The 23,773-nt window shown below is 33.7% G+C and overlaps 1 protein-coding gene across 4 annotated transcripts in view; it reads right to left on the minus strand.

Annotated features, from left to right (window-relative positions):
* The window catches only part of EPHA5 (EPH receptor A5), a 309,727-nt gene that overhangs the window by 38,604 nt on the left and 247,350 nt on the right, over positions 1-23,773 (minus strand). For 2 of the 4 annotated variants that reach the window (XM_031469750.2, XM_031469727.2), the window contains 3 exons: positions 11,283-11,348; positions 2,177-2,244; positions 597-722 (listed from right to left, as the gene is read on the minus strand). In XM_031469750.2, the coding sequence (XP_031325610.1) occupies positions 597-722; positions 2,177-2,244; positions 11,283-11,348 (260 nt within the window). The remainder of the gene's footprint in view (positions 1-596; positions 723-2,176; positions 2,245-11,282; positions 11,349-23,773) is intronic. The other 2 variants (XM_031469736.2, XM_064484989.1) reach the window with 1 other exon arrangement.

Raw genomic sequence — 23,773 nt, forward strand, 5'->3', positions numbered from 1 at the left:
GAGTTAAAGGGGGGTCCAAACTTTCTTATCAGTGTTAGTAGAAATTAATGGTGCATTGGGAAAAATCATCTACAGGTGATCATAAAACACGTTGAGGGTTATTAGTTTCATCCATGTCACCTACGGAAATCTTAACGGAAACATCAGAAAGAAATTAAAAGCAACTGAAAACCACTTTCTTCCTTTTCTTTCTACTCTAGCAGTGACATTGAGAAGAGAAAAAAAAAAGTACAAAAAGAAAACAGTCTTAAGGGGAAGAGATGATTCATAAATAGAACTGGGAGCTTGAATTTCGTAAATACTTTTGGGCAATACAAATTATAAACATATATATGAAATATAATAAACAATAGATGTGAAACACTATGTTTGAATATACATTTTTTTTTGGTTTATTACTTCATAAACCAGACATTTGCTGGTTTAAGTATGAGCTACACAGAAGGTAGCATTAAAATATGATCAATTATACAACACTTTGAAAGCAAGTCAGTTACAAAAGATTAAAAATATTCTGCATTAGGTTAGGACACTGACACATTATGTTCTATAATCTAAACTCAGGTTAAAAGTCAGAGTTCAACACACTGTCCTACCTGCTCCAATGACTCTTTCAATGGTGATGCATGAAGCTTCTATCTCCTTGGCAAATTCATGAACAGCTTGGTTGGGATCCTCATAGGTATGTGGATCAATATAAGTTCTTACTCCTGGCAGTTTAACTGTAAAAGTAAATGGGCATTAAAATAGAAGTGCTTGTGATGGATGAGTGAAATTATAAACGTTTATTAATGCGCAACTGTGGCCTAAATCCATAATTCCTAGAAGTGGTAGAGCTGCAAGGACAGACCCTCTTCTGAGTTACAGGAGTCATTTGTCCAGCTATCTCACTTTTATAATGTTAGAAATCTGGATTGTTGGCATGCACAAGAAGTGCATATGGGCCGACATATTTGAGTAAATACATCTTTCAACAATAATGTTCAAGGAGTCAGTCTCAGACAAACTAAGACACTTTTGTTTATTAAACTGGGCAATGAAATGATATTCGTTCATATAGTTGCTGGTTTGTTTCCCATGTTTTACTTAAAATATCACAGATGATTAATTTAGGTTTTACAAAAAATAGTCTTTTTAATCTTTGTTTGGTTTTTTGGAAGGGTAGGTAATTACGTTTATTTATTTATTTAATGGACATACTGGGGATTGAACCCAGGACCTCGTGCATGCTAAGCATGCATTCCACCACTGAGCTATATCCTATAACCCTTACAAAAAATAATTTAAAGTAACTTTTCTGGTGCTTTGTTCCTGTAAGACTGACATAGAACTCGAAAGGAAAAGAAAAGTTCTCTCTTCCTGTTGCTGCAGGGCCTTATACAAGACTCTAAGGTTCTATGAGCTTCAGTTTCATCACATTTTAATGGCAACTGATATTACCCTCACAGTGTTTTTTGAGGATAAATAACATTAAATAAGATAGGGCTATGAAAATGAACTAAAAAATTCACTGCCACATGAATTATAGGTTTAATGATTTTGACTTTCATGGTCATGGCAAAGTGACAAAAAAAAAAAACCTCTTTCTGTCATTTACTTGGCAAATCAACTCACACCATACTATTTATGAAAAAATGAACATGTTGAAATACCATTAATTAGAACCCATTTAAGCTAGTTTTTAAAGCTCATTATTAAAATTGATATTCTGCATTTCTTAAAAGTGTAGATTTTTTTCAAGTCATTTGAACCAAGGTTGCTGCTACAGGATCTGCTCAGGGAAATTTCTGCCAAATGCTAGAAAAAGAAGAAACAATTGATTCATTTAATCTGGTGGTATTATTTAATGATATATTTCTACTGACTGTTGTTAAGAATTAGAACTGGTCTGGAAATTTGGTTTGCAATATTATAGCTTTTTATATTAAGCAAAAAGGTTTCATTTTAATGATTATAATGAAAGTATGCTTTAAAGAAGTGAACAAACCATCCAATCGTTGCCTAGGGTCAGTCGGCAATGCCCCAAGCCCATGTGCTTTAGAGAAATATAACAAAACATATTTTTGAACACAATATTTTCGGTCAGTTATTGTAAATTTCTTGTCTGAAAAGGAGCCAAAACAACAATAAAGTATCCCCTACTTGGTTTTAGTTTGATTTTTTACAGTTTGCTTACTGTGCCCATTATGAAAATGCATCTTTTCCTCTTCTGGATCTTGTTTTGCTTTGCTGTAACCACACCGCCTGGAACAGAGTAAGCTACAATTAGCCACAGCTCCAAGCGGTGAAGCACATGGAGCCCAGAAGCACGTAACACAACTGAAATGATGGCAAACTTAAGTGATTTTCACACCAGTTGGATGAAATAACACCAGTACTCTTTTGGATGAATTCTATTTCTTCAGCCAGTATCCCTCACTCTTGCCCAGATTTCACTGAGAAGTCTGCAGCTATCCAACCCTATTTTTAAACTTTTCTTCCCCATAGACCACACAGACATTACTCTGTTCCCTTCCTCTTGGTCTTTTTTTTTTTTGTCATATCAGAGGCCCCTGCCTTTTTTCAGGATGAACTGTCCCAATTAGGTCCCCGATTCAATAGTCTACTCCTTTCAGCCCGTCACGCTATCATTTCATTTTATTTTCCTTCTCTTGTTTTGGAGTCTTTAGTTTCTCCACTGGCTGTTTCCCACTCACATCCGCTCAGAGATCACTATCAAGTTCACCAAGACCTGCCACCCTCTTGCTCCACTCTCCAAATCTTCATCTCTCCTGTCTTCTTCAACTACTTCCTAATGTGCAAGTCCTTTTTACCTGCTCTTAATGATTTATAAACATCTGCCCCTCTAATATTCACTGATGACATACTCATTGCTAAATCCAGTGACTTCTTGATTTTTAATCATTCACGAGGGACTGAAGTCCGTAACTACTTTCTGATGCTTCTTACTCCTCTTTTCATTTCTGTGAATGTTTTCATAGGTCCTCTGTACCAACTTCTCTGGTTCTCTCCTGTCAATATATCCATTTCTATCAATTTAATTAATACCTCTGTCCTCTTGGTTTAATTCTTTTGAGAGTTATATTCTTATTCTTAATAGATTTACTTTATAGGGATATTCACTGGCATTCAGACTCAATAGATCTGAAAAAGAAAACAGTATCTTCCTTTTTACTTTCAATCTTGATCTGCTGCCTTCTTCTCCGTTAATAACACTTCCGTGGCTTTGGTACCTTAAGATCAAAGCCTACTCTTGTGTACCTCACAACAAATTAGTTGCCAAAGCACAAGCATTATATAACATAAATGTCTTTTGATCCATCTCTTTCATTTCATTGGCTCTACATTTTCAATTAAGACTTCGCTATTTTTCATTTGGATTACTATCAGTGCCTCAAACGATGCCTCTGCATTCTGTAACTGCTTTCCTAAATTCTACTAGATGTGGCTGTTGCCAAATTACCATAAATTAGGTATTTTTATAGTGTTAGCACTTTCCTGCAAAATCTTCAATAAAATTAGAAGGTAAAGTTTCCTAAATGTGGCCCTAATGCACATTTTCTACATCATCTCTAAGGCAGTTCTCTGTGCTTCCATACCTTCACATACACTGGTTCCTGACCTAGGATGCTCTTCCTAAAAATTTCCAATGATCAAAGTCCAGCTCAATTTTTGCTTTCTTCACTTTTTTTTCCCCTAATACCCTAGCTTAATGCAATCTTCCCCTCTTTGGACCCAGTAGCTTTCTGTATCCCTCTCATGGAGTGATTCTCATTCTACAAAGCAACATAGTCATTTGAGAATGCCTTTTGGCTCTCTTACTATTATTGCCAGTTTCCTGAATGGCAGCAATTAGCATTCATCTATAAATTTCTGAAGTGACCTAGCGCCTGCCTCAGGGTTGGCACCAAAAATATTTGTCACATTGATGAATGAATAAATGAATGAGTGAATGATATTTTGATTGAGTCTACACAATGACAAGTGTTTCGAGGTGGAATACACCGATGAATACTAAAGCACATGATTAACTGTATAACATTACCACAACACTAAAATAAAAATATTTAAATTTATAGTGAAACTCTAAGGAAGTGAATTTATTCTTCACAAACTCTTATAACAAAATTGAGTTTCTTAAAACCAAATTCCATTTATTTCTGCATAAAGAAAATACAGCCAAAATGTCAGATAGACTATATACTACTATATGTTGTAAATGAAACGGCCAGTTGACATGCGCCTGAGGACTGCTCCTTGGTTTAATATTGTAGAATGTTTCTTAACTATGTGTATATTTTGATATAAAAATGAAACTTATTTTATTCTCTATCTTTCCTACTGTATAATTACATATATAATACAAAACAGATAACATAACTTTTCCTTGTACAATTAAAAAAATGTATCATTATCTTAATTTTATCATGTTAAAGAACTGGCAATTTATTAGTAAAGTACAACTAGTAAAACTTGAGTGAACTTGAAGTAATATACTTAATACATACAGTGTTTTGTGGTGAGGAAATTACACAATGGGGATCTGGTGGCTTTTCAAATTTTATTCATAACACATACATGCATTTGTCATTTAAGAGCCCTTAAGACATCTTGAATCACCTCACCACAGTGAAATGGAAAGAAAAAACAAATTCATAAAATTATACTGAAATAATAGTTGGCCTATTCAAGCTGACACTTAAGTTATTTTAATACATTGCTCATATTTTTTCAGGTGTTACATTATTCTTTCAATCTTTAATGTATGTGCCTCTAGAGAAAAGTTATTGATATTTTTTAAACCAATGTTCTAAATACAATTGTGTGAAATCATCCTGAGACTGATGTTATTTAAATAATACTGACGAAAAATTTTGTTAGAGGAATTCTAAAGAGACATAAAAAGTATACACGTTCTTGCAGTTTACATTAGAAAACAAACATCCATTCCACCTTCAACTCTCCTACCTTCAAAAAAAAATTAAGCTTTCCAACTTTTATCCTCAGTCTTTATCATTAAATAAGCCTCATGGATATTTAAATTGCATGCAAATTCCTCATATGAAAATGGAAATAAACTTTGGTTCTCATCTAAAAAATGATTTGGGAACACCTTGGTGAGGAGCGATTAACATTTTAATACCCACGGTGAGAGTCAGGAGGGCAATAGAAAGGAGTTATTTTTGACTACGGGCATCTCTAGAGTTCTATAACATATACGGCTGCATGTCATATTAACATCTAAAATTAAGTTCTGGAAGCCCCCCAAGCATCATTAAAACAAGCCTTAACAAGATACAGCAGGTAAAATTACAGCTGGCAGAGACTGGCACTCCAGCGGTGGTTCAGCCTCGCTAACAAAGCATTGCAGGAAGCCTGTTCATTCAGTACCATCTTCTGTACCTTGTCCAGTTGCATAATTTTAACCCATCAGACACACTCATTAAATATGCCATTTTGTACAGAAATTAAGACTCCCATCTTCTGGAACTGATTTCTTTCTGAACAAAAAGAACCCAGCTTCTTCATTTTGCTTCATATCATAATTTTAATGAGTTTTGATGTCATTGTACTAAAAATATCTGTACTGTAATTAGAGGAATCATCTTCTAGTCATTCCAGAAAACAGCGTTATTTTATTTTTTAGTAGTCGAGGTAGGTATGAGAAGTCATATTAAATGTAGGCATAATTCATATTCATGAATGATAGTTATTAAAAGGTACAATAGTGATGCTTCCTATATAATATATAAGCGATTTCATGGGAAATTTAGAAATCAATCTATTTTCTCTCATTTCCATCCTAAGGATTTGTGTAACATAACCTTGCTAATATTAATGCTGATTTTAAAAACTTGGTCCAAGCCATAACATCTAAATTTGGATATTTAAAATTTCCATAATACAAGAAATAGTAAACAGTAATCTTTATGAATGAATGGATGTGCAATGAGTAATTTAGTTCTTGGATATAAATTAAGGATTTGATAATAAGTTAGAGGTATGAGTGTCAAACCTTCCACAGTACCAAGTGAAGCACAGAATCAGAAATATACTAAATGGCACCGTTATGGCCAATGAGGAAAGACGAGTGAATGGAAGCCAGAGGAGATTGTAGATCCTTGATCTGCAATAGTCTCCACAGAATCTGGTTTTTCTATTGCTTTAGCCTACAGAAATAAACACTGAATCAACACTTTCCCCTCTTAGTTCTAAATAAGGTGGGGAGAGGTGCAATGGTCAAAGAAGGAAAGACTTTGCGTTGTGATGTTTTTGAAAGAGTGAGCATATGCAATACCTGGCTCAGAAATGGACACACCCTATACAGCTCCTCTGTTTTCCAGATGAATTAAGAAATGCTTTACCTATATTTTAAAGCAAAAATATTCAAAAGGAAACGCTGCAGCAAACATGAGAGTCGATGTGTTTTGCTTATGGAAAAGAAAGGCTCCTTGTAATTTTAGCCTCTTTTAAAAACACATTTCTCCACCCATGAACTCCCTTGTTCTGACATAATAATGACCTCTACTACCGCATAATGCTGTATTTAGCAATTTTATTTGCTGGAATCTTGAAAAGAATGTTACAATTTTGGGGGGAAATAGTTTGACTTTTTCACTTCAAGGTTCTCTCAAACTGAACAAAAGTAGTTTTAATAAAAGCTCAGCTAACTCAGCCTCATAAAAATAGGGAAGCATATGAACATTAGCTTATTAATATAGCTAATAAATACTGGAAAAATATTACATTTTATTTTACAGGACCACATTCTTCAATAACAATGTGGGTGCAAATGCAGTAAAATAGGACTTTGGATATATAGGCTGTCTTGCTAGCATCTGTATACTGGGGTACTGAATTTTGATTCCTTATTGATAGATGTAAGTTACACAGAACAATGTGACTGATTTAGTATTGTTTATTGAAAATTCTCAAGTATACTTCTTGAAGAAAATGTACTCAGTTTGAAAAACATGCTTGCCTTGGATCTGGGAATGGAGTGATGGTAACACCACATAAAGTGAGGGCAGAGCTTGCTATGGTCCCGTCTCACATTCTGCCAAGGATACTAACCACCCTATGATTGATGGCAATGTGAGAAGCTAACATTTCTTATTTTATGCCTTATATATCATTTTTTATTTCCATATTCTAAAAGACAAAGAAAGAATAGAAAAGAACACTTCCAACACAGTGTAGTGCAAATGAATTTGTAGATTTTTCATAGATAAACTCTTCAAATCCTTTTAAACTTAACCATAAGGGGAAGACACAAATACTTGGAAATACTTCAAAAAACTCAAAGATGAATTACAGATTTTTCATTATTGAGTTAAATTTTAATTACCTTAGAATTTTGATATAAAAATGCGTTTCATCAGATATGATATGTGAGAATCGTTATCTCCCTGTTTTCAACAAGTTTTGTTCTAATGCTAGAGTAGGAAACTTCTTACTCGTTTTTAAACTATTTCATGGATGTGACCATTAGATTTCTCAATTATAGTAGTCCCACTTAATATCTCCTATGGTCTGAGGTTCTACAGGTATTACTAAATGAGATTTTAGAGTAGTTCATAGTTATATTTTACATAACAAGCTTTAAATTGGAATTTAATATATTCTCACTCTATATTGCAGGCAAACCTCACATCCGCCTGCCACAAGCACTTTAAATGGGGGTCTAGAATTATAAGGGATGATTTTATTCTGTCTTTTCCCTAAATTTATAAAATGGAATAGTACTTCCATATACCTCCCTGGCAGAAACCTGCTGAAGATAAATGAAATAATCTGTTAAATGTATGTAAAAATAAAACCTTGCTTACTTCAAATTTCAAGAAGTTTTCAGCTAATTAAGACAAAGAAAAATAGTTCATTGAAAAATTGAGGTAATAGTTAATGTTTCAATGTAATTCATAATCCTTTTGGTCAGAGAAATATGTTTTGCTTTGTTTTTATTCTATTTTCTGAATTATGAGAGAAGTTAGCTTATCCTTTATGTTTCTAATTAAAAATATTTTTAAAAATAAAATATAATAATTTCTAAAAAAAGAGGTTGACTTCCTAAAAATCATAGAGTAGATAAGTGACCAAAGTAAGAATTTAATAATATCTCTATTTCATAAAAGTAAACTCTATTTCCATGGATGCTTGAACCCCTAAGAAGAAGTAGTAAGTGATATGAAAACACTGGAAAGCTTGAAAACTAATGAACAAAGAAAACAGTCTGACATATGTTTGTAAGAAATGCAAGAAAAAGCTACTTTGGAACTATGGGATGTTTCGGAAGAACATGTAATAAACATTATGTTGTAAATACATATTGATTGCTCTCAGCATAAACACAAGTGAATATCAAGGGGTAAATAATAATGTTGTTTTAGATTTAATTGCACACATTAAAATCTTATTTACATTGAAGACAATCAATTCAACACTGGATGCTTGTGAAAATAGATTGGGGGAGGGTGGAAGGAATGAAACAATGATTAGAGTCCCAAGCCATTTGAAATGGTATAAAGTCAAAGATCACTGATAAAAAAAAGTATATCTGCTGAAAATGTAGGCAGTCTTGGGGATAGGGTGCCTAAAATCTAGGCATCGAGTTTCATTCCAAAATTTTACAGAAATATCTTCCATCAATGGGGAGATTTCAGTCAAAGCAGGAAGAAAATTTTAAAAATTAATATTATGCATATGTGCACAGATTTCACAACAAAGTAGGCAACTAGAGTGATAAAAAATAATATGAAATCAAAGATGGCAACATGTAATTACCAAATTCATCTCATAAAAGGCACACCAGGCATTTGAAAAACAATGGAGCATGGCTTCCTGGTGGGAACCACGAGGGTAAAGCTCAGAGATGCACTGCCTTGCAGAAGATTTAATATAGTTGAATTGCAGAGCCAATGATCTAGATAAATGGTTTTGCAATTATGTTTTTCAGACCCTGAGATTTCTACAAGGTATATTAAGATACTTCTAAAAGCCAGTATATTTACAATGGTCAATTTTAATGTATCTGCATTGCATTATATTAAGGTCAAAACTATTCACACATATTCACAAGTGGTCTTTCAAGGAATGAAAAACCATGAGATTCCAAAATCTCAAAATGTCTAACCTCTGCTGTGTAACTGTAAATAGGTCTGTTCACAAATGATGACAGAATGCTCCTCGGAAGTTATTAATGTGGTAGTTGACAAACGCTGATATGATTACACACACAAAATTAGGTGACAAGATTTTTTGTATTTTACCGATTCTACTAGGAAGCTTCTTCTTAGCCCTTAATTTCCATTATGTTAGGTTGTTTTCTCCCCAATGCTTTCATCTAAGCAAACAGTATCTTTAACTGAAACCTCATAGTGACTAGAAATTATGACATGGAATTTGAGAAAGCAGAGCAATAAAAACATACTTAGCTTCCATTCTTCCCAACTAATAATTCTGAACAACTTTATTACTGTCTAATTTATGTAAGATCAATTAAAGTTTTTTTGTTATATTTCGTTTTGTTTTACCAAGAATGCATTAAAAAATCTAGCTCTCCCATAAATCTTTGCACACAAACTGTTAGCATTTTATTGGGCACTGAAGCACATTTGTAGCTAAATCATTTCTGTTTTTTGTGTACACATACACACACACATACATGCACATACACAAGCACACTCACTGAATCCATGATTACTAACATTATTTGAAGAAAGATACTAGGCAAAAATTGTTATCTTAGGTTTCCTGGTGTGTTTTTTTAAAAGAAAGTGTTCCACCTTCCCACTTTTCTCATTTCTTTTATTTGTTCATTTTATAAACCCCCTGAAGTCAACTACTCAGTAGAAAAATAGACTATTTTTTAAAAATCATGCAATTTAAATCCAGCTACAGTTAGTTTTTGCCAATATTTTCTAAGTCATGGCTTCATAAATGTTCATACTCCTATTAAGGTATATTTGAGTGATCATTTTTTGGTTTTTCATGAAGCAGTAAAAAATACAAAGTCACAGTTTCAAGTCATTTATGTTATACTTCAGGCACTGCCAGATTTCAGAGGTTTTTTGTCTGTTTTTGGTCTGTCACTGAAGCCCCAGGCTAATATAAGAATCCTGAGTCAGTTAAATAATTAGGAACAAATTTGTACTTTCATATTAACTTCAAAATTTTTTTTCAAATATAAGAATTTCAGAGGATTGAGAAAAAGACCTCTGAATTTATCAATCTACTTGTTTACTCTCTCTTGTTTTCAGAAGATCATTGGTACCCATTCCATCACTTTTCCCATCTATGCATGCGTCACACTCATTCACACCACAGATTTTTGAATCAACAAAAATAAATTTACACCTAGAGGTTACAAATTACAATTTTAAATGCCCCAAGGTAACCCTATAATTCTCCAAAATGCATTTCAGAATATCTTTCCTTGGCAAATTTTGACGACAAATAACAGAGCTATAACATAGTAGTGAAGGGATTTAGACTCTAATCAAGAAAGAAATTATCTGGAGAATTTCATTTTTTACAAGCTCGCTATTGGGTAAGAGTTCCCCTAAATTTGTGAAGAGAGTTCTCTGGTCTTACGGTCTAGGTTACAGTTTTCCAGCTATAACCCAGATGTGTACTTAGGATTTGCATTTGTTAATAATTAAGACTATCCCATTTGGACACTGATCCCAAAAATATACATACTTTATACTTTACTGGTATCAAATTAGGAATATCACCTCTAGTATCTGAAATACTTCAAACTTCAAACTATGAAGAAAACCACTTAAAATTATATGTCTGTTCTCCAATGCCACATATGTCCACAATGATTATGAAAATAGAAGATCCCAGTTATGTTATGGTCATTCCATGGTTCTGGGAGACAGGAAAGGTGATTTCACCTTGACAGAAGTAGCATTCTACTTGTAAGTATGATATGGTTTTAAACTTAATGGAACAACAAAAACAGTGACATGTTAAATGTAAAACAGATGCCACAATCTTACAACTTCCTGGTTTAAATCAGGACCACAGTAAAAGCTTTGGAAGAGAAGTATGAATGCTTGGCACGGGGTGATACGCTCTATATATATTTTATTTGAAAGTACCCATTGTGAAATCACTTGTCAAGATTCTTTCTGGGGACGCAGTTTCATTCTACTCATCTTTAAGGCATAACTGGCGTGCTAGTAAAATGTACACAAATGGAAAAAAAAAGGAATGCTGACAATAATACATATAGGTGGCACAGCACATAGGAGTGAAAGCAGGAGGGGAACACTAACCATATTAGGCTTGGATGGGCAACAGCGCACAGGGAAGAAGCCCTTCCACAGCCACAATCGCAGCAACTGAAAAGCAAACAAGAGAGCTCAAGATAAGGAAGAGATCCCACTCCCCTGATAAAGCATAAAGACACTATGAATTTAGACAGGTGTCTGCTTTGCTTTTCAAAAATCAAAAATCCCTAAATGCATACAATTAATTTTTCCACAATGCCTTTTAAGTTAAGAAGCATTTTATGGAGTTAAACACAGAGCTGTAGTAGATAATTATTTTCATTTTACTTAAAATGCTTATTCAGTAGGAAATATAATGAGCCAATATATTTGATTATCCAATTAATACAGACATACGACTAAAGACATAAGCCCATTTAAATATATCTTTCCTCAGAAATTCCTGCAAAATTTATATTCCAAAGACATTCTAAATAGCCCTGTAAACAAATGTTTTGCAGAGAGCCTACAAATTCAGGCTGGAGAATAATACTGCGTTCATTTGACCCACTGATTTCTTACACCAGTGGCATTATTTATCACAGCCTACTGAAAACGTTATGCTTACATGACTTCTCCAATCACTTATGGAAAGCTACCAATTTAAATTTACATTTTCAGATTTAAAAAATGCATCTCCATAATATATTTGCAGAGCTATTTCTGTATTAAAAAAAAATCCAAACTATGCAAAATACATGCACTTTTCTGGATATTGCAACATTCTAGATTGTTTTAAATTTTCTACATAGTCATAGAAAAAGAAATCCAGAAAATACCAAGTAAATTGTTTAATAAAATGTACTTTGTTGTTACAAACCACATAAACTAATGGCAGAATATAACACAGAAGATATTTAGTGTTTCAATGCATTCACTTTCCAGTATAGTTATTAATTGCACTGATAGTGATTTCAAGAGAACTGTGGAGTGAGCTTAGTAATGATACCACACACCAGCAGGCTGAGAGTTTTATCTAAACTCTGTCTCTCTTGAACTCAGTTACTTCAATTGTATCTACTCTATTTTATATCAAATAATAAGAAGAAAATACAATGCAAACATTCAATATATTTGGAAATGCTAACAAAGGTAGACAAATATTCCCAAATCAACTTCCAATGGACCTTTCTCAAAGGAATAGAAGGCACATTCCCTATAGTTTCTCTGGAGCACTGATAATGCTTAGATTTTTCATATTACTAAGCATCTGAGAATTTGGCTGTCACTAAAATGGCAACTGTGACATTTATTTCCAGTTTGACTACATATATTTTAAAGAAAATGCCGAATAATTATTTTCATTGTAGAGCTACTGAAAGTCTGAAAGTCAAAGCTACAGTGTAACAAAATGTTAAAATACTTAAAGAGTAGGTAAAGCAATCTGTAAAATACTTTGGCAAATCTTGATACATATTTAATAATTATATTTATTTCATTAATGTCATAATTACTGATATCTTAGGTATGTTAACGTTCCTATTGCTTCTGTTTGTATTGGCACTAAGATTTGAGGTTAACAACTATGGCCCATGGGCCAAATCTAGCCTCCCACTTATTTTTGTAAGTCCGGTGCTATGAAACACAGCCACACTCATTATGGTTATGGCTTCTTTCATGCTGTCATGGTGAACTTAAGTAGTTGTGACAGAGTATGTGTGGCCTGCAAAGCTGAAAACATTTTACTATCTGGCACTTTAAAGAAAATCTGCCTTCCTCTTTTTTTAGACTATTAGTTTCGTGAGATGAAGATGATTTCTTGATCTTTCTTTCTTCACAATTTAAACAGGATGAATGACACAACAAGTAGCTTTACTGTAATTGGTATTACCTATTGGCACAATTATCTCAATTTACTGGTAGTTATTAATATGGAAAGTTTGCATATATGTGTAAATTTCAAACAGCACAGTTTCAACTCAATAAATAATAAATAATAACAGATTGCTGACAAATGTATACACTTGTTTTTCAGCAGTTAAAAAAAGATGACATCATCTCCTAACAAAGCACAAACATCCTAGTTGAATGTGCACAGTTTACAAACTCATGCAGAACTGCCTAGGAAAGCAAGAACTGCACTGATTGGCCATCACCTACAAAGATTTGTTTAATACTTGATCAGTGTTCTAAAACCCAAAAAAGTACACTAGAGATTCTAAAAATGTTAACATTTTATGTAGTCCTTTTCATTTGAAAAATTATAAGGCTTTTGTCTTACAAATTAGTACATACTCACACACATACACACATACACACAATTCACTGTAACACCAAATCTACAAATTTTAGTCCTCGAAAATTTGTTACCTTATATATCATTAGATTCCCAATTTATAATTCTGAAAAAAGTTCAATCAAAAATCTGAAATCATGTAAAATCAAACACTTGTTCCTCTATTTTTTTCTAAGTCATTGTTTTAGATTTTGTACTGATACTTTGACTTGTTTCAAGATGGCATAAATTAATACCTTGGGTACTTAGTTAACTTTGCTGTGTTTTGGCTGACTTCTATAAAATATGGATAATAATGAATCCTATCTCGTAGTTTTTGTGAAAATAAAGTGAGAGGATACTTTTCCCTTAGATCAGATATCATATGCTTTGGGAGAAAAGTGGTAGCTACTACTCTTGGTATTATCATAATCAAAATGATAGAATGGATTCTCATTATCTCAGAGAAATTCATTTTTTCATGATCTATATAATATTACTACATAAGTATTTCTATTTATAATATAACTAAACTAATTACATTCAGACCAATTCACATAAATACAGATGGCTAATGTAATTAAAGAAAATCATTTCCACAAAACACATTTTTTAAGGGTTTAGTGATCAGAACATACTGTGCATTAATATGTCATTAAGAAAATTAAAACTGAAGCTCCTTCTCTATGAATATCTGAAGTGGAATAGTAATCCCCCAAATTACTCATTTTAAATAAACTCTGAGGATGCTCCCACAGTAACACCTCAGCACCAGATGGTATAAAAAACATGTTCTTTCCTTAATCAATAAATACTTGAAGTGCAGGTTGAAAATGCTTAAAGCCTCAGAGATAATTTAGAAATAGAAACCAAAATGTGCTAGAAATAGCAGCCAATCTAATTTATGTGAGCTATGGTTCAACACAGAGTCCATTTGCATTCCCATCAGATTTTAGCACCTGGAAGTCTGGAAGTAACTGTATGCAGTTATACCAAGATCATTATTATCCAAGTTTAAAACAGTTTAGCCCTTCTAGGCTTAAATAGCAAAACTGTTGATCTTTGTTTTAACAAGATATTTTGACTTGTCCTTTGGAAGATTAAAACATGATAACAGAAGCTTTCTAGACCCCCAAAAGATTCGAATGAAATTACTTTAGCCAAGCTTTACACAGAGTTGATCAATAAATGTACCAAGTGTGTCAGTGTAAGTAAGATAACCTCCTTCCTACTGAAGCAAGGTGATTATAAGTCTTGGGAAGAAATTCTCAAAGATACTAGATCAGAGAAGCAAGACTACAGGCTGTGGATAAATGATGACTCAAATTTCAAAGCAAGAGATCATACAAGTGGATAAGAAAAGCACTAAGATCCCAAAAGATAAATGAGAGAGGCAGGGAGAGTAATTTCACAAAAGAAGTATTTTAATTAGATAGATAGTATTTTCAGTTTACTGGTTAAAAAAAGGAAGACAATGTAAAGGTTGTGTTATTGATCCATTTTAAATAAAACGACAGCAACAATAACAAAATGATGGTACTCAGTGCTGGAGGAAAGAGTGTAGTTTGAGCCCTCAAAGGTGGCAGGGCATAGTAAGAAGTATCACCAGTGCTTTGGAGAATAATCCTCTGAAAGTTATTAAAGGGTGATAAAAATGTCCTTACCTTTTGACAACACTTGGGAGCAAAACAGATAAGATCATGGGGTTTGTAGTCAAATTAGGAGCAGTCCTGGATGTACCCACTACGAAATGTATAGTTTTTGGTAAACTAGTCATTAATGTAAATGAGATAAATAATAGAAACTATACCATGTAGGGCTACTTTGAAGAGCAAGTTTGATTATACATGTAAAGCTCTCTGAAATGTCCTGGGCTCATAGACAGCACTTAAAAACATTTTAACTGATATTAGTATAATAACATGGTCTTACAGCAAAAAGTAAGTTAGAGATAATATGCATGAGACTGGCTAGAGACTTTAGAGGAATTAATGACCAACACATATTTTGCAGTTAACAAAACCTATTTGTGGAGTCTATGATGCAATGAAATTAATTTGGTATAATATTACATTTTTTAAACATTAGGTAAAAATTAGCGTGCAGAGATATAAAATGATGGCAAAAAATACGTAAGGCCTTTAATATCTACTGTGTTGGCCTAGGGACAATTCTATGGAACATTTGCATTTCTATGGGACAATTTCAGTCTTCTCTGATTTCAAATTTTTTTGTGGTTATTTTACTTTATAATTGTAAGAAAATTAAACAAAGAATTCAAATAATTCCAATTATGATGCTTATCACAATATACTGTCATTTACACCCTATCAGTTTTGAAATGCTAAGAGTAATTTAAACAGGTAACAGGTATTTACAACAAAAGAAGGTGAGGATATTGTTCAGTGGTAATTAACATTGATAATGTTATATTATACATTTCTTAAAATATCTCATAATGAAACACCTTTTGCATCTGTGTCTTAATTTACTGCCACTCTTCTTAGATTTAGTACTGATTTCCTGATGAAGCTAGGCAAAAACTGAAAAAAATTTTTTGCAAAAACTGAGAAAGGGATGAAATGCATAATGATAACCCAGGTGGTTCCCAAACTCTACTCCTCAGTCCCCATACTTCTGACAGAAAGGCATAAAATGATTCCACCCTCCAAGAGGAGGTAATGCAGAATGGCTGGAAAGAGTGTTTTTTTAAGTGCGTTTTTGAGTAATTCTGAGGGGAATCCCATGTCTACAACACATGCTTTGATTGTATGTGCAAAATCCAATGACTGTTTCCAAGTTGTGGTCTCAACAAACTGGAATAGGATATAGTTATACACAGTAATTTTAAAGAACTTTTCCAATTGGCTGCTTCCTTCTTACTCAGGAGCTCCTTATCCCTCAACAATGATTGTAGGTGTCTCTTTATAACTTCCTAGGACCCCTTATCAATATTGTCCTTTCTGAGCATTAGTCCCTGGCAGGTGAGTTTTGAACCATCAGTGGATCTCTTAGTCTTACTTAATCAAGTTCCAAAACTGATGCTCTTGTATCTTGCTGTGAAATGTAAGAAATACATACATTGGTCTCTGTCCCATTCCTGACACAGAACTCCTAAAACCCTTGTTAAATAGGGGTACTAGGAGAATCTTTTATTCTAACATTAAGTCTTTGATCCCAGTTTCTGACACGGAGCTCCTAAAATGATGTAATTTCCAAAGTGATAAGAGCACTAGGAGCATCTCTTGTTCTAATATTTAGTCTTTGACTCTGATTCCTGACACAAAGCTCCTAAATCTCTTGGAATTTCCTGGGTGATGGGAGTGTCTTTTGTTTTAATTTGGTGACCCTTGGTGGATTGGTCACCAGAAAAACCAAGTCATGATTAGAAGCTTGGAATTTTCAGTCTTATCTCTCATTCTCCAGAGAGGGGAGAGGGGCTGGAAATGGAGTTAATGATTCATTATGCCTACAAGATGAAGCCTCCATAAAAATCCTAAAAGTACATCCACGTACTGGAAGGGAGCGCACCTCAGCTCCGCAGAAATGAAGATCCTGCACTTGGGACCCATATGGACCTAGCCCCGTGTATCTCTTCATTTGTCTATCTACATCCTTTATCAAATTGTTTCTTATATAATCAACTGATAAATGTACAGACTATTTCCCAGGGTTCTGTGAGCTGTTTTAGCAAATAATCAAATCCAAGGAGGGGGATCATGGGATGGGAAGGCCTCCTATTTGTGGCCAAGTTGGACAGAAGCTGTGGGGAACCTGGGGACCTACTTATTGTGACTGGTGTCTGAAGTAAGGGGCAGTCTGAGACTGAGCCCTTAACCTGTGAGGTCTGTGCCAACTCTGTTTAGTGTCAAGTTGAACCAAACTATAGGACACTAGGCTGATGTCAGAGAATACGGGACCCCAGAAAAATGCCCTGTTTGTTGTTGCCTTTCTGTTCTGCCCAGCTTTTCTGTAAAACCTCAGGACCCTAACCCCAAGAGGGGCTCACAGTCTCTAAGCACTAGCCTGCTGTGACTTCCCTTTGCCTGGCAAAGCAATAAATCAGTTCTTTTCTAATTCTCCCAAAACTCTGCCCCCCAAGTCTCAGTTTGGCTATCAGGGCCCAGAGGCCATCTTTTTGGCAACAGAAGCACAATTTCTTCTTCCATATCTTCCAGCTCTTTTCATTTCTACCCTCTCCCCTATTCCCATCTCCCCCTCCTCTGTTGAAAAATTCAAAACATTTGTATGGGGAGCCCTGTTACGAACCTTTCTTCATTAATAGCTTATTACCAGGGTAAAAAAAAAATCTCAAAAATTAACTCACAATAAATCACATACAACAACTAAATTGCATTTATCTGAGTCTAGTCCTTATCATAGCAAAATATATTACATTTCGCTTTAAAGTATTAAAAGATGGGTGTCATAAAAATACTGAATGATCAGATTATGCTATATTATTCAAACACATGTATAAAATAGATTAAGTCGTGTACGTCACTAAGCCAAACCTTAAATAAATTATACACATTCAAAGACTTCTAAAATAAAAATGAACCTCCAAATTCTGCAAACCTAAATGTTCCATGTATAGCCATCCTTTTGTCTTAAGGATAAAGTCACAAAAACAAACAAACGAACAAATTCACTTTAACTTCGGAATCAGGGACTCTCCTCCTTTCTTTCTCTGAAGACAGCTACTACGATCCTGGCATATCAAACCACATAAAAGCAGAAAGAAAACTTGAGGTGAGTTATCTTTAGACTACACTTCAGTTGGTTTATTTCACAAGCTATACTTTAATGATGATTCATTGTACTTCTTTTAATCATTCTAATGGGCCAGAGATCATTAAAAAACAAGTTATTCTTCCATAAATGCCACAGGTGAAAACATAGATGCAACTCCTAAACTTTACTGAACATGTTAGATTCAGTTTCCTTATTCCGGTACATATGGCAGACTCAAAATGAATTTCACCAAATATTAACCACCTTTTGTAAACTTTTTGCTACAGCAGACAAAATCATTCTCGTTATCAGCAAATATTTACTGAGGATCTATGTGCTGTGCTTTAAGAATAAGAAAGTACACATTAAAAAAGCTTTCTACTCACGTTATAGAATGATTCTAAACCGGGCTACTGATTAGGGTCAACCAGGAAGTTTTGGAAAAAAAGCAAAACAAAACAAACCACAGTGCCCAAGCCTCATCCCAGGACAATCAAATCGGAACACTTTGACTGTGGGACCCAAGCATTATTATTTTTCAAAATCTGTTAGTTGATTTCTTTCAGGTTGACAACCACTGATCCAACAGGTACTCAACAGATACTTGTCCTGAATTATGTGTCTTATAGTAGTCTTAGGGGAATTTACTTAATGAATACAAAGGAAAAGGTTTGTAATTAGCATAGTAATGGTCTGCATGCTAATAAAAACTTCTAAAGTGCCTGAAGGTGCTTAAATACAATTCGTTCTCTGGTAAGTACTTAAAATAATTCTCCTGCAATTTGTTTACAGTGTTAATTTATATTACCTACAAATGAAAACTGGTTTGTTAAGTAACTTTAAATTTCATCTTCTCCTCCATCTTTTTAAACCATAAGCTTTTTTCCCCCCTAACATTTAACTTTACAGGTTTCTTTCAGTTAATGCTTAATAACAGACTTTTTTGTACTTCTGTGCTTCAATACTAGGTACTTGCGTTCTTTAGGAGTCATAATACCTCAAACAAAATAACAAATCTGTAAGGCTATCTTTATTCACTCTCCTCATTTTGCCCTTCTGAGCTACTGGACCACGGACTAACATAAAGTTATGCAAAAAGCAAAGCTCAGTTTTCTCCAGGCTTGTCAGGAAAGCCTTCAAGAAGTGGTGAATATTTTGATGTATAAGATTTTCTTTTCAACTGTTACAGAGCTAGAGTAAACCAGAGCTACATATACATACCTTTAGTTATATACATACGTACTATGTATATATTTATTTATTGCATTTATGTATGAGAATTCAAGCCATTAATGAGGCAGGAAGGCATGAAGATGAGGCTGGCTGGGGAGGGTCTCAGGCAGAGGTTGTGGAAGGCCTTGTAGACAGGTTTAAAGAGTCACAATAAACTGGACACACCACGTGCATTCTTGTTGCCATGCCTTGTCCATCACGCACTCTCTCTCGACAAACTTGCAAAATTTCTCTTTATCCTCTGCGTTCTGCTCAAATTTACAATTTCTGTAACAGTATTTCTGTACCCCTAAAGGTAAAGATAATTATACCCTCCATTCTATAATTGCACCAATTTTTTAAAAATACAACACTAACTGTAGAAATTATCTGATTGCATGTTTGTCTCCATATTAGACTGTTCATGCTATGAAAGCAAGAAGCATATCAAAGAATCAAATTTTATCAAAAAAGCAAGTTCTACAGGTCACCAAGGTCAGAAAAATCAAGTGAGCCCACAACAAGAGGTTACATGAACCAAGTACTTTTGCTAAAAGCTGCCCAGTGTGATATTTTGAAAAAGAAAATCCAATTGTTTCACCTTTTCATACATTTCATCATTTAATTTTTTATGTTATTCAAATTTAAATAATTGAACGTCAGTACTATATTATTATACATGTGTCTATATGTCTATTCGTACATATATAAATATAAATATATTTAAGTATACTTTAGATATGGCCAATAAAACAGTAACTAAAAAAAATATTTGATCTATATGTTCTTGTCAAGTATATATGATTTTTTGGATTAAACTTTCTAAAAACTCAACTTTCTTTTCAAGTAACAAATAGGAAACAGGACATCGTAAGCATTATATGGGTAGGGCAGACTACACATTTTCAAACTGATATCTAACTCAAAAACTGGCAAACAGTCTGGTAAAAGAATAAGTTTAAGAACCACTAAAAATGAATAAAAATAATATTTTTTTCAAGTTTATCTCAATTTCAATTCCCCCTCCTTTTCTTTTTCCTCATCTCCCACTTTCCTTCTCTGGCATTGTAAGACATATAGTTTCTTCAGTTCTTTGTTAAATCAAAATCCTTCTTAAACAATTTCAACCCTCTACCTTCAAAATTACTTTTATAAACCAATTAAGATTCAAGGTGATGCTGATTTGAACTAGTTATTTATCTGATCACCTAAAAGTAAAAGGAATTCACAGTATATTCATGGCTACAGTCCTTATAATTTTCTCTCCTCTTTAATTAAAAAAAACTGAACATTAAGCTTATAAAAGGACTTGTAACACTATTTGGTGAAATTCATGAAGTGAGAGACTAAATATACAAATGGACAATGATCAGACCAAATAGAAAAATAGAACTCTGATCCAAAATCTGCAGCAACCAGCTTAGGAAGCCAAATTATAACCTCTGTAATAACTGACCCAAGTGATCAGAACTTTATCAATAAATGCCAGCTTCCCGAATTTTTGTCGCTAGTTAGGACTAGTGGAAGTCTAATCAGTCACACAGGAGGCCCACCTCCAGCTTCCCCTGGCCAATAGCCTCCCAGCAGGGCGGGCCTGAAGCTTTCCCTTTCTTTGTAATAAAGTTTTTACACCACTGCCTGCCTTTGAGTCTCTGCCAAACTCAGGTGATGGTGGCTGATTCTCTTGCTATAGCAAGCTCTTAATAAATCGCCTTTGCTTGTTCTCATTTGGGTATTGTTTGTTTACTTCCACAGAAGAGATAATCTTTACCAGTCCAATAAAGAGAAATTACACAGATACAGCTTTGGAACCATCCACTATCTTGGTTCTGTTCTGGAACAATAATAGTGTTGATATACAAAATACTGAATCATGTGTTTCTCCTGCAGGATGACACCTCCACCGAGCAAACATCAATTACCTCCATTTCTAGAAGCCTAAAGTTACAACAGGCTCCTTTCACTGAACTTTCCCTTCCCAGTCGTTTCCCAGCTGAATCAGGTCTGTCTGTGAGGTTTCTTTAAGAGGAATGTACGACTGTCATGACTAACTCGACAGTGCTTATCTACTTTAGGTTTTAATTTATTTCGAGAGAAGTAGACAGGAAAAAGCAGGGGGAAATAAAGTTGCAAAAAATGATGCTAATTTTGCCAGCTTAAAAACATTAGAATATTCTAAGCACAGCTCTGATAGTAACATATGTTTTAAACACTACTTTGTCTTAATGAAAGTGTACTACTAATTAAAAATATGAGTGGGTCAAAGAGGGAAGAGATTAGTCAAAGAAGTAAGCCAATATTTAAGATCTGATTTATTTATCTCCCTTCATTGTGGCTCTTAAATATTTTTCCAAAGTTGAATCACATTTATTATACACACAACTTATAAAGTAGAAAAATCAGGACTAAAGTTTCAATTTAATTATATCACTCTCAAATAATTAAAGTAATTGTGGAAGTACACTAAAATGATCAAAACACAAGGAATGTGTGTGTTTTGTGATAAATAAATTATGAGAATTGAATTAATTATGAGAATAATTTAAAAGGAAGCTAGAGGTCCATTTTCATATTAAGCTATTCAAATTCTGTAAATACATTTTGTTTTCTATTAGTCAGTAGTATCAAAGTCATATATATGACAGTTGTAAGTGTTTAAAATTAAATATAATGATGATAAATGTTAACTATTCTTATACATTATCACATATATAACACAACAGTGGTTAATTATGATTGCAATTGCTTTACATACATGGAAAAGTACTTATGTCAAATATTTGTAATTGTGACCATATGTGATTCCCCAATAGAAATTTGCCTGGACAAAGACTGAAAAAATATTTTTAAATTATAATGCTTAAACTAACACGATCCTGGTACACATTAGAAGAAGAGGTTTGATGGCCCAGTGGCAGTACAGACAAAGGAACAGCTATGTAGACACTTATTTACGATATGCTACTTGTAGAGACATGTAACAGCATCATGAGAGGGTGATAAACAGTGCTGGTACTTACACAAGTCTATAGAAAATATTAATTTAGATCCTCAACCATGTAAAATTAACATTTTTTGTATCCCATGAAAAATAAATATTACTAAAAAGCAAACAAATCTTGCCACTTCTAAAGATGTATCTCCACTATATGGAAAGCTAAGATCCTACTAGCCTAAATGGGTAAAGAGCATGTACACATAATTTACAAAATAGGTAATAAAATAGCTAATGACTATACTCATTACATATATATTAATGAGCCTATTAAATCTCAAAAATAAAAAGAAACGCAATTAAAAACACAGAACTATTTTTCTCCTATCAAATTAGCAGAGACTGACTAGTTTGTGAACCACCAAGCAATTTCATGCACTGTAGGGGGGAATTGTAATTGGTACAATGATTTAAGAGGGTCATTTGTCAACATGTATCAACAATCTTCAAAATATTCATATTCATTGACCCTTACTTTGATTATATGAATGTATTCTAAGAACATTAGAGATAAAAATAGTAATCCCCCTCCCTTAAAAAAACATAACAAAAGAAAACAAGCAAAACAAAAGGGAAAGCATATGGAAAAGGTTAGACCTTAGAATATCAAAGAGGTAATAAATGTTTGCTTTTAAAATATTTTCAATTACACAAGAAATTTTTATATTATAATGCTAATCAAAGGAAAACAGAAAACAAAACTATAAATTTTGAACTCAAATATGTATATAAAATACCTTAAATATATATGGCTAAATGTTAATACTGACTGCCCCTGGTGAATATACATGATTGATTTTCTGTCTATATTTTGTCTTGAATGTTCTAAATACTTTTTAATCAGAAATTTTAAAAATGCATAAATAAAATAGCAGCTAGTCAGAAATTAGGACAATGATTATAACCATGCCAACTATGTAATAAGCAATGTAAAAAAACTGACTGAAATGTATAGGAAAGGTGGGCAGCAAGAGGTCTTGGTAATGTCATGGATTAAAATCAAGATTTTCATCTAAGGAAATAGCTATTAATCTAACCTCTGAAAATATTTTAGGATACAGCTGAAGCATTTCAGCAGACTGAATATTTGAGGTCTAAGGAGACAAAACGCAATGGGTGGGAAGATGGAAGCAGAATTGATAGTGAGTTTCACTTCAGGACATATTAATGCACTGAGATGACTCCCTACTAGACTTCCAAGCTGGGCTATTTAAGAGTCCTCTTAGCGTGAGGGGCTTTTCAAAGAGCTGGAGAGACAAGAGCAGGAGCCCATCACCCTGACTTTGGGGAGCTGATAGGAACCAATGGGCCAGACTGCCCAAGCCCCATCCAGATATGTGA

Source organism: Camelus dromedarius, chromosome 1 (assembly GCF_036321535.1).
Source record: "Camelus dromedarius isolate mCamDro1 chromosome 1, mCamDro1.pat, whole genome shotgun sequence".
Classification (NCBI taxonomy): domain Eukaryota; kingdom Metazoa; phylum Chordata; class Mammalia; order Artiodactyla; family Camelidae; genus Camelus; species Camelus dromedarius.